General features: G+C 37.4%; 2 protein-coding genes across 2 annotated transcripts; both read left to right on the forward strand.

Moving 5' to 3' along the window:
- The first annotated feature begins 596 nt into the window (after nt 1-596).
- LOC106408901 lies at nt 597-5,948 on the forward strand. The gene is made up of 3 exons (XM_013849587.3): nt 597-1,121; nt 1,193-1,423; nt 1,517-5,948. Exons 1-3 carry the CDS (start codon nt 815-817, stop codon nt 1,735-1,737), a joined length of 759 nt encoding a protein of 252 aa, XP_013705041.1. The 5' UTR covers nt 597-814; the 3' UTR covers nt 1,738-5,948.
- Nucleotides 5,949-6,906: 958 nt separating this feature from the next.
- Nucleotides 6,907-11,108, forward strand: LOC106411494 (probable protein S-acyltransferase 23). Its single transcript, XM_013852264.3, has 13 exons — nt 6,907-7,215; nt 7,310-7,450; nt 7,657-7,769; nt 8,075-8,154; nt 8,507-8,670; nt 9,097-9,235; nt 9,331-9,430; nt 9,705-9,762; nt 9,957-10,031; nt 10,120-10,218; nt 10,316-10,394; nt 10,482-10,630; nt 10,731-11,108. Exons 1-13 carry the CDS (start codon nt 6,970-6,972, stop codon nt 10,905-10,907), a joined length of 1,620 nt encoding a protein of 539 aa, XP_013707718.1. The 5' UTR covers nt 6,907-6,969; the 3' UTR covers nt 10,908-11,108.
- The last annotated feature ends 237 nt before the right edge of the window (nt 11,109-11,345 follow it).

Genomic DNA, 11,345 nt, shown 5'->3' on the forward strand with positions numbered 1-11,345 from the left:
ATAAGGTTTATGATGCAATTTATTATTGATTTCATTAAACGGTAGTATCTGTTTATTTTGCAGATGGGTCAACTTGTACCTATTATTAGTGGCCACTGGTAGCCCTGGGACGGATCCGGATATCCGGAAAATTTAGGGTATCCGGATTCGGATCCGGATCCGTCGGATCCGTGGATTTAATATCCGGATTTGGATTCGTGGTTTCCGGATATCCGGGTTTCGGATATCCGTCTCGATATTCTATTATCTGCGGATATCCGGATCCGGATCCGGATCCGTCAAAATAATTAAAAATAATTTTTTAACAAAAAATATTAATTTTTTAACAAAAAATATTAATTTTTTAACAAAAAAATACTAATTTTTTTTAATATAATACATAAGTTAAATATTTATAAATATATTTATATATGTTTATAATATTGTAAAACTAAAATATAATATTATAAGATTAATTCATGTATAAATATTAATATATCAAATATAAATATTAATAAAATTTAAAAATTTAATGTATTTTAAAAATACGGATCCGGATCCGGATATCCGGACCTAAAAATTACGATATCCGGATCCGAATTCGGTTTGCACGGATCCAAGATTTTACTATCCGGATTCGGATCCGGGCACCCCGGATGTCCTATTTTCGGAGCGGATCCGGAGCGGATCTCGGATCGAATCCGGATCTCGGATAATAAGTCCCAGGCCTAGCCACTGGAATAAATCACCAGCCGGGGATTGGAGATTCCACGGTGATCCATGTGACGAGGAACAGTATATTGTAGCGAAGACGAATGAGGAAATACAATCTTTAATGTCTCTAGTGCGTGAAGAGATTGGGATTGGAGAGCATACACCTGTGGTTTTGTCGTATCAGCTACCACCTAATATTCTGCTGCCGTATGGATCTAAGTCTGCACCAACAAACGTACTGACAGGAGAGGACGTTGAACTGATGATGAGTGTACAAGAGTGGACGAACGACGTCCAATTATGTGTCACGTTTGGAGCAACCAATGTTGCAAAGTATCAGTTTCTCTGCAAAGAACCCTTCACAATAGATGGAACTACATTTTTTAGCGATGGAGTAACCGAGGAAGAGCACATTGCAGCAATATTAGGTGAGGGAATTCACCATAAGTGTAAAATTAAATGTTCAATTCATGTGTATAATGTTTGTTTTTTTTTAAAGATATGGCGGGGGATGACGAGATTGACGTAAGTGGACCTGGACACGGTGAGATATTCAGCGAGAAAAACCTGGTTCTTGTCTATCGTTTGGCGTTGGAGATTGAAAAAGCGAGATCAATGTTTGGTACGAACATGAGCCGTTCTAATGATTTAGGTGATGATGGCAGAGATGTAAACCAAAACACAAAACCACCTGAAACCGAAGAACCGCAGGAGTCTCCGAGCGAACAAGGTACTGACTTTTAGGTTTGGTCCTATGACCAGATTTATTTATATATAACCCGATATAAAACAACTAATCGGTTGAACCGTTAAATACATGTAGATTTTTGCGATGTTGAATGGAAGGTAGAAACGCGTTGCAGGTGTGAAAGACGTAGAACTATTCCTTACAGCCTCAACCAAACTATTACTGAAAAGGAAAGCAGCCTTTGTCTTTGTCTTCTTGAAGTTTGGATGCTTCCTACACAACAATGCTGCAAAACGACTGCCAAGGAATGCAGCACTCATGTCCGCTTTACCAATAACTTGATTATCGAAGGTTGATCGGACAAGCTTCATAAGAATATCTACGACCTGCAAGTAATGACATGGGTTTTGTGTCATAAGGAGTTTGTAATCAGTGAAGTTTAATGAAAATTAATTTACCTTTCCAGGTAACAAACGATTTCTTTCCGCTATATCAATAAGGTCTTTCTCTGTAACTGACACACCCGCCATGTTAATAACATTGCGATGAACAGTCAAATTATCATACGACGCCAAATTTATTGAACTCTATAAAATGTAAGAAATACGTTGGAAAGAGGATGTTACCAAGGTCTCGTAAGTATTGTGGAGAGGCAAACATACTTCTCCCGAATATCCGACATCTCATAATACCTGTCACCACAAAGTTGTCCCTCTCGGGCACGATTAAGAATGGCACTCCCGCACTGGTAACCAGTAAGTAGATACGGGGGGACTGTCCTCAACCGCTTGCTTTTCCGACATATAAGCGTATCCTCCTCCCTCACCAAGCCAGGTTCAGTTTCATTCTCTCCCATCTCTTCGTCTTCACCACGGTTTGGAGCATCTATTTCCTGAGTTAGACCCAAAGAGAAGGAGGGAATCTGGATTACGATTTATAAGATGTCCTGTTAGGAACTCTATCCAATTGTGTAAGCCATTCAAGGCTGAATAACATTAACATGTCAACTGAACATACAGCTGATCTAGGGGAGTCGTGCGTCTGGCTGTGTCCCGAAACGTTACTCATTTGGTGGGTGATGTCTCCAACAGGTGCAGGCGAAGACAAGTCAGCAACATGATGCATTAACGGCTCCTTGGAAACCTATAATTACATTTCACGTCAGTCTCCCCAGGACATATATGTAACGTGGGTATATAAATGTAGTATGCTAAAAAACTCTTTCTTAGAAGCAACACCCATAATATGTGCTGACTTCCAATAATCATTAAATATAAGAATCAGTTTACTTACGGGACAAGCCTGAAGGGAAGCAGAGGTCACTTGGTTGTTGCCTTCTAAAACAGGTGAAGAAGCAGGGAGAGGAGATTTATCGTGCACGTGGAGTTCGGTCGTACCCATTCAGATAACGGATACTCTAATGTTAGAATGAGTATTACAAGGGATTGACATATCGGAATAAGTACATAACAAAGTTGAAAAATATATAAGAGAGAACATAAATGAGAGACACAACAAGCCATCTAATCCACATTAACATGCGTTAGCAAGGGAAGATTAGAACTCTTATTCCATGATACTAGTATTGCTATATGTCGACTTCCAATGAACATGTATTGTAACCGGTTATAAATATAAAAAATCTGATACAGTCTACAAGTGATGCTAGGATGAAAAACTTTCACCCTATAGGTCCCCACTGACCCTAAAAATTTATATTAACCAACACTTACAAGAATTAGATGAACCGATACAGTAGTGCCTTCATGGTTGATGTTTCCCACACGACGACACTTTGGTAGGGAAGAGTTTTCAGGATGAGAAGTAGCGTCCGATCTCTGATAAAGCATCAACAATACAGCTTCAAAGCGGTACGATAACGAAAATACTTATTTTCTTTTAAACAAGTTGAGAAGAGATACTATAAAGACATAAATATATTGCCGCAGTAACCGGATGGAGAAATTAGAGACCGGATAAAACTTTGAGTTTGGGTTACACGAGAACGAGTAATACATACATCACAGTACGTGATATACTTTAGACAAATAATTTCAAGTGCAAGGAGAGACGGATGAACACTTACAGGACCATGTTTTGGAGATCCAGGGGGGTTGAGCAATGGCTTAGATGTTCCAACACATTTCCAATTGTCTTTGCATTCTATTCCTCAACACGTATGGTAGGTTGTTTAGATGTACCTGGCATCAAGACATTACCAGTAGAGGGGGTGATATGTTGACCCTCAACATGTACATGAGCATTTCCATCCCCAACGGATCCAAGAATATCAGATTTCATTTGCTTCATCATTTCAGACACAGTGGCAAGCACATAATCTTTGTACTGGAGAGACGACGATGCTAACTCTTTCATAGAAGCAAGTCCAGCTGAGAGATTACCATCAAGCCTCCTAAGCTCCGGTTTGAGAATGCAAGGACAATGGACGCAATTTTGTCTTCATCTGGTTCTACGTTTTGTGTCTCCTTTGCTCGGGTTTTCTTCTTCTTTCCAATAACTTTTGATTCTTCGCGCATCTTGTCAACCTCTGCTTTTGTAACTCCTCCTTTGAACATATCCTTCGCGAACACAAAGTTGTCACAGATGAGCTTTACAAGGTTCTCAACTTTTTTATCGAAGACTTCGTCTGTCCAAACAAAAACAGATTCATCGACTGGGCGTTGTGGATCTTGGGGAATAATACTCTTCACAACGACCTACGTAACATAAATACTTAGTTTTAGATTTTGGATTTAAGTATAGATGTAAGAGAAACGCCAAATTGAGCTATACCTCAGGTTTCTTATCTACTTCCCTTGTGTGAGCAGGACTCAATGTCTTCTTCTTTGCCTTTCTAACTGGGTACTCAATTTCATCATCATCACTTTCGGATTCTGAAGAAGATGGGGCATCTTGAACAACTTCTGTCAAAGCAGGGACGGCTTCTACAATTACAAGCTGGAGAGCAAGAGCAAACCCTTTGAGGGCGATAGTATTTTGAGATAAGGATATCTCATCCCTCTTTTTTATACTACTCATCAGCATATCAAAAGCAACACGCCCCCATGGGAAATACAAAAATTCGTCGAGGTCTCCCAGAAGCTCAGCATGCTCCTTCATCATTTTCATCTTCAGATTTGTCGAAAGCAACACGGACGAAACAATAGCAAGACATGCCAATTTCATCCGGATATCTGGATCAGTAACCGTTTTTTTTCCGAAGCATCTTCACCGCAGTAGATACTCGCATCTCTTCCATACTACCAAACAGCTCCAGCCAATAAGGTTTATCGTTAATGTTCTTCTTCTTCTTCAACTTCGGTTTTTTCGGGATTTCACCGCAATGAAGTCCAGTTACGATGCTAAACTCACGCAACGAAAACCTAATGGGCTTTCCGACGAACCGAAACCAAGCTTCGTGTTTTTTTTCGACCTTCAGCTGTCGCGATAGTAGAAATCAGGAAAATCTACCGGAGAACGCGGGTTTTTCAGCAATCTCTACGAGCTTACCAAATGAAGACTCTCTCAGGTACTGGATCTCCTCTTCGTTGAGTGCATTAATGATGGTGTTGATGGCTCGGGAAGACTGGTAGGTCAAAACCCTTACTCCAACGGGTTCCTCTCCCTCCACGAACATCATCGGAGGTAAATCGACTTCAGTTTCATCGACTATGTCTTCTGGAAATTCGACTAATCTTGAAGCAACCATTTCGGATATGTGAGAGAAAAGAAATCGTCGATAGAACAAAGGACTGAGATTTGGGTTTGGACAGAGATGATAAATAATTTGGGAAGAGGAAACTCTTCAGGTTTTTGCACAAAAGAGAAAGGGTTATTCAACTGTCCCGATACTTTGCATCATTATTACTTTTGCGTGTGCCACAACCTCTATCTCCAATTACGACATACATGTGGCAGGCCCCTATATTTCCCTTCTCTTATGGAAATAGGGACAGTTTCGGAATTACTCTTAAAGTTACAGTATCGTATCCTCTTTCCTAATAAATTTATCTTTCGTTGATATCCAGTGCAAATTCCCTAAAAAATAAACATTTCGGTTTGTTTTTAGTGATAAAGATCCCTAGCTATTTTTTGGATTGGAAGAAAAATTTCCAATTGAATTTTATATTTTTAAATCTTCAACCATTAAACTGTTAATAGTATTTTGGTTTATATATAGTATTTTCACGTAATTGACTATTTCAAACCTAAATTTTTACGTAATTTGACTATTTCAAACCTAAATATAATTCATAGTTTTTTTGGTATGCAAACTGTTTTTATTTTTTGGATACTTATTTAGTTTTTGGTTTGGTTTTGTTTGGTTTTAGATATAGATAATTGTTTATATATTTTGAACATTGATTTGGTTTAATTTTTTGGTTCTGTTCATATTGAATCTAAATTTGGGTTGTTTGAAATGAAAGTCCAAATTCAATGATTGATTATTTAACAGAAGATGTTTATTAGAAAGATATGAGTCAGTTTCAAAGAAAATTGTATTGAAATCAGTTTTAGACGATGAACATGTTAAGAAACATGTTTAGACCATAAATCTATAAACTTCGAATTTTTTTCCGGACTTGATGTGTTTGTGAATGATTGTTTAGTCTTCAAAATTTTTTATTATATATAAAGTTGAAACTAATTTTTTTTTTTCTTCAAAATTTTCTTCTAAGAAAGTATTTTCCGGATTTTTTTCTTAACATTGGATAACTATATTATTATAAAGTATAAGAAACGCTGCTGACATTTCAAATAGGCTTTTTAGTATGAGTTTCTTTTCTATGTCTATTTCATCTTCATTACTTAATTTTATTTATTAAATAGACTGACTTAAATTTATAAATAGTTTTGATGAGGGTGCCAAAAGAAAATATTTGTTTCTATATGTAGATTCTGATTGGTAATCTCGCTGAATGGCATAATTGCATTTTAGATGCGATTACATAAATATTTTACCAACAATAAAATGTTGCAGAATGATAAAACGCAAAAATTTAAAAACTTGCGTGAACAAAAATATGAAAAACATTTTTACTAAGTGGAAAAATGAGCGTTAGTTAAATATTGACAAAGTCAACATTTTCGTATTATAAATTATATGATAATATTATTTTAAAATTTTAAATAAATAGCAATAATTTTTGTAATGATAAATAGTTACGTTGTAAATAAAAATATACTATAATTATTTTATAATATTACAGTACATCATTCTATTATTAAAAACGTATTGAAAAATAAGCTAATTATTTGTAAAACAAAGTAAAATATTTTAAATAGATTTTTATTATTTTCAAATTTTGTAGCAATTAGTTTAATTATTGATATATATTTTTCATTTAATAAAATATTTTAATTAATGTAATATGTATTATGTCATTCCAAAAATTTTAAATTTTTGTGCAGTTTAATTATTTTTTCCATAGATTAACTATTTTTTTCACCAAACCAACTAATCAAAGACCAGACCCCGGTTCAATTAGAATTCGGTTTAACACCTCTTTGAAATCAACAACACTCGCTGAAAAGATGTTGACGAAGCGAAAAGACTAAAGACTTTGACAAGATCCCTCATCGGAGAGATGATGGACTCCTCGTCGGAGATCGAAGTGGTGCCTTTAGATTCCAACAACACTCCCCACAACCCTACCGAATCTCCAGCCATCACAGACGTCTTCTCCGCTTCTGCCTACGGCGATCTCAACCGTCTCAAGCGCTTCGTCGAGCACAACGGCTCTTCCGTCTCTCTCCCCGATCCCAACGGCTACTACGCTCTCCAGTGGGCTGCGCTCAACAACTCCCTCCACGTCGCTCAATACATCATCGAGGTAACTACATTATTTTATCTGTTGTGTGTCTAGAGACCATTTCCCCCTCTCAGTCTCAGATCTGATCATCTTTCTGGGGATTGATTATCTGCAGCACGGCGGCGATGTTAATGCGGCGGATAATGTACAGCAGACGCCATTGCATTGGGCGGCGGTTAAGGGCTCCGTTGAGGTTGCGGACCTTATGCTGCAGCGTGGAGCTCGAATTGAAGCAGCTGATGTTAATGGTTATAGGGTAAAAATCATTTTCTTCTTTTAGCTCTTTTTTTTTTTATGAATAATATTTTTGTAAATAGTCTCTCCCAACTAGAATTGAACCGGAGTGGCGGAGTGTCTAATAGACATTCATTTACCACTAGGCCGACGTCTCAGTTGGTTTCTTTAGTGGAAACTTGTTTATCGTTAGCTTAGATGAACTTTGATTTTTTTTTTTCTGTGCAGGCAGTGCATGTTGCTTCTCAATATGGACAGACAGCCTTCTTGAATCACCTTATTGTGGAATATGCAGCTGACTATAACGCTCTAGATAATGGAGGGAGGAGCCCACTACATTGGTACGAATAGCTTTTTAATACTGGTCAATTGATTTGGAGATGCATAAACTTTTTATTGGCATGAATTGTTAGGAACTGTTGGTATTTGACATACATGAATGAAATAATTAATCATTGTTTGTTATTTATATTCATGGAAGATGATATGTCGAATGCTTGACATATCATTTTCTTTTTTATATATTGAGTATTTCTCATCATTGTTTAGTTGCACGTGGTACTCTGTTGTTACTTGGCATTGGCAATTTAAGAAGAGTAGCAAGTGAACTTGTATTTTTTTTCTTTCCTTTGCTGGTGTCGCTCAGGGCTGCTTACAATGGATTCACGGAAACCGTCCGGTTACTTCTCTTTCGTGATGCATGTCAAAATAGACAAGACAACACAGGCAAATCACTTTCTCTAAGATGCATCTAGATGTCTTCTCTAGATTTTCATAAGAATGATTTACTACTGAATATTTTCTGTTGTTGAATCCAAGGTGTAAAGATATGTGATCTATGGTTAATATCTTCCTGTGTTTCTTCTGCTTACACTTATATTAGATGAGTGAACATCGTTCTACCTTTGATGTGTAAAAATAAATGCAAAAATGGACAAGACTTTCTGAACTTCGGATTGTTATCGCATTCCCGACTGTTTCTGACTAGCAAAATCTGTACAATTTTGATTACGGTGATGTATATTTTACTTCAGTTTTTAAAACTAAGAAGTCTTACACTGATCACTTTGCTGGTCAGGTTGCACTCCTTTGCACTGGGCCGTTATTAAGGAAAATGTTGAGGCTTGTACTCTGCTAGTTCATGCTGGAACCAAGGAGGAACTGATATTGGAGGATAACACTGGAGCCACCCCACTTAAGCTTGCATCTGATAAAGGTCACAGGCAGCTCACTCTTTTCCTTGTACGTAATGTTTAGCGTTGCTTGCTACCATTTGATAAATTTACTTGCTGGTTCTCTCCTTTAATCAATATCTCCTTCTTATTTTTATGTTCTTTTTTAATTAGTTAGAGATTAGTAGATTAAGGAGGCTATTTGCAGAATGTCCCCTCGAAATATGCTTTGAAAGCTCTGTAAATTTGTAATTATACAATCCTTTTCTTAATTGGCTCTGACTTTCAGATATAGTGAAGTATCATTTTGGTAAAACATGTTTCACTCTCTATCGTAGGGCCACCGTAGATGTTAGTGTTCAGAGTATGAGAGATACCTTTGGTGGTAGAATGTGTTAAATGTTGTTTGCGGCCACTGTTGTTGTTTTTTTTGTAAAAGTTTCCATTTGATATGATGTGCTTTTTTAGAATCCAATTTTTTTTTGATAAATTTCAGTCGAAGGCAATGCAAACTCGTGGTAATAGTTTCGTTAACAAGCTCTTCTGTGGAAAATTGGGAGAGACAAGCTATGCTCCTCTACTCTTCGGCTTAATAGTGACTGAAATGGTCCTTTTCTTCACATCCATTGTCGCAGGTGAATGTCTCATGCAACATAATGGGTAGAGTATGTGTTTCTTTTCCTCCTATGATTACATTATTATACCTGAAATTTTGCAATTATATATGTAGCTTCGAACCTCCCTAAGATAACTGCTATGGCTGGACTGTGGGCATGGTTCGGTCTTTCATGTGGTGTTTGCGCACTAATAGCTTTCCGTCGTTGTAGCAGGTATTCTTAATTTTGTAACTATACTCTGTTAAGCCACTGCCTATGTCATATTGCATATATTTTAGTTTGGTGTAAATTACTGGGAAGCTAGAATTTATATTTACTTCATGAAAGAACATATTTCTTCATGATATACTCTGGCAAGAAATGAGGTAGACTTGTGAGGCTGTAGCTGTTAATTGTTATCTACACTCCTACATATGCTTAGTAGCGTCTTTGAGTGTGTTGTTTGTAATGCTCTTGGAATTGTTAATGAGGTGTTTGCTCTGTACAGCAAAGATCCCGGGTACGTTAAAAGAAGCAATGAAGTTGACAGCAATCACACTGCGAACGTAAGTTTAACTTCCTTGTCTTGTTTCTATGCCGAGAAATGCGAACATTTTGAGTGTAACTGTTTCTTGTATAAGTTTTTAGTTTCGCCTGAACTATGTTTGATTTAAGTAAACACCAATTATACATCAATTTTACAGTCCTTAAGACGTTGTTCTGACAGGTTTGATTCACATAAACTTTTTGATGTTTGCAGGATCCTTTGATTGATATTAATTTCAACAGCCCCTCATGGAAAGGAAACTGGTCCCAACTCTGCCCCACTTGCAAGGTTATTTTCCTCAGAAGCCAATCTTTATATTGGGGGAAAATCGGCATTTACTCTATTTTCATACTATCGTTATCACATTTTTCTTCAGGTAATTAGACCGGTACGATCTAAGCACTGTCCTACCTGTAAGCGCTGCGTTGAGCAGTTTGACCATCACTGCCCTTGGATTTCAAACTGTGTTGGTAAGGTAAGAGTTTTCTGCATTACCCGTCTCTCTGACTAGTCGTTATGCAAATTAATGTAATGAAACATCCTTAATGCGTATACCATTAATCATCTCGCAGAAGAATAAACGGGACTTCTTAGTTTTTGTGATCATGGGAGGTTTAACATCATTCATTGGTGGCTCTACTGCTGTTCAAAGTAATGGACTGAAACAACTCTTTCTCGCAACTCCGCCAATGAGATTTAATGTTTCTATTATAAAGCATCTTCTGTTTCTGTTAATAGGAATATGGAGAAGCAACCCACATATACACCCCAGTGACTCATTGATTCAACATGTGCTCATTGAACATCCCGGTGCTGCCGTGTTTCTGTTTTTCGACTTGCTTATTTTCATTGCGACCATGACGTTGACAATCTCACAGGCGTATATGGTGAGGAACTCTCACCCTCAAAGTAAAGAGTTTACTCTCTCCTCTCTGGGAAAAGATTGTAATAACAGCTGTTGTTGTTGTTGTTGTCTGGTGCATGCAGATAGCTCGGAATATTACAACGAACGAATTGTGGAACACGAGAAGATTCAGTTATTTGCGGGGAGCTGATGGGAGATTCTACAACCCTTATAACCATGGCTGGCGAAGAAACTGCTCTGATTTCTTGGTTAATGGCTACACCAGAGACGACGAGGTGGTCCCATCTTCAATTCTCTGAATTACATCACATTATTATAGGAGGCGTACACATCTGGATTCACTGTACTCTGTATATGGGAGTTTTCTTCTCCTTATAATTCTTCAGTTTCACCACAATGCTACTTAAACCCCTTGTTCTCGACACCAATGTTATTGGTTGGTTATATTAATGCTTGTTATGTTTCAGTTTATGATAATAAATGGACGGGTTTGTCGTTGAGCGTTCGGCGTTTGTAGTATACAAAACTGAGTACATACTACATGGTATGAAAAAGCATCATATGGAGATCTTTCAACCGGTCAAAATGTTATGACCGGTCGTTGAAAAGTTGACAAATGATATGTAGGAGGAAGAAAGTACAAAGAGGTGAAACTGTGGAAAACAGTTTCAGTGTATAAATAAAGGCGCCATCATTCAAGTGGCAGGGTAAGGAGTTGATGAAACGCTTAACCCAAA

The sequence above is a fragment of the Brassica napus genome, chromosome C9, assembly GCF_020379485.1.
Source record: "Brassica napus cultivar Da-Ae chromosome C9, Da-Ae, whole genome shotgun sequence".
Lineage (NCBI taxonomy): Eukaryota > Viridiplantae > Streptophyta > Magnoliopsida > Brassicales > Brassicaceae > Brassica > Brassica napus.

Coding starts and splice junctions, on each gene's coding strand:
- LOC106408901 (XM_013849587.3), top strand. CDS start 815: ATGTCTCTAGTGCGTGAAGAGATTGGGATTGGAGAGCATACACCTGTG. Junction 1,122..1,192: donor GCACATTGCAGCAATATTAG/GTGAGGGAATTC, acceptor TTTTTTTTAAAG/ATATGGCGGGGGATGACGAG. Junction 1,424..1,516: donor GGAGTCTCCGAGCGAACAAG/GTACTGACTTTT, acceptor AAATACATGTAG/ATTTTTGCGATGTTGAATGG.
- LOC106411494 (XM_013852264.3), top strand. CDS start 6,970: ATGATGGACTCCTCGTCGGAGATCGAAGTGGTGCCTTTAGATTCCAAC. Junction 9,236..9,330: donor CTTCACATCCATTGTCGCAG/GTGAATGTCTCA, acceptor TTATATATGTAG/CTTCGAACCTCCCTAAGATA. Junction 10,395..10,481: donor TGGCTCTACTGCTGTTCAAA/GTAATGGACTGA, acceptor TTCTGTTAATAG/GAATATGGAGAAGCAACCCA.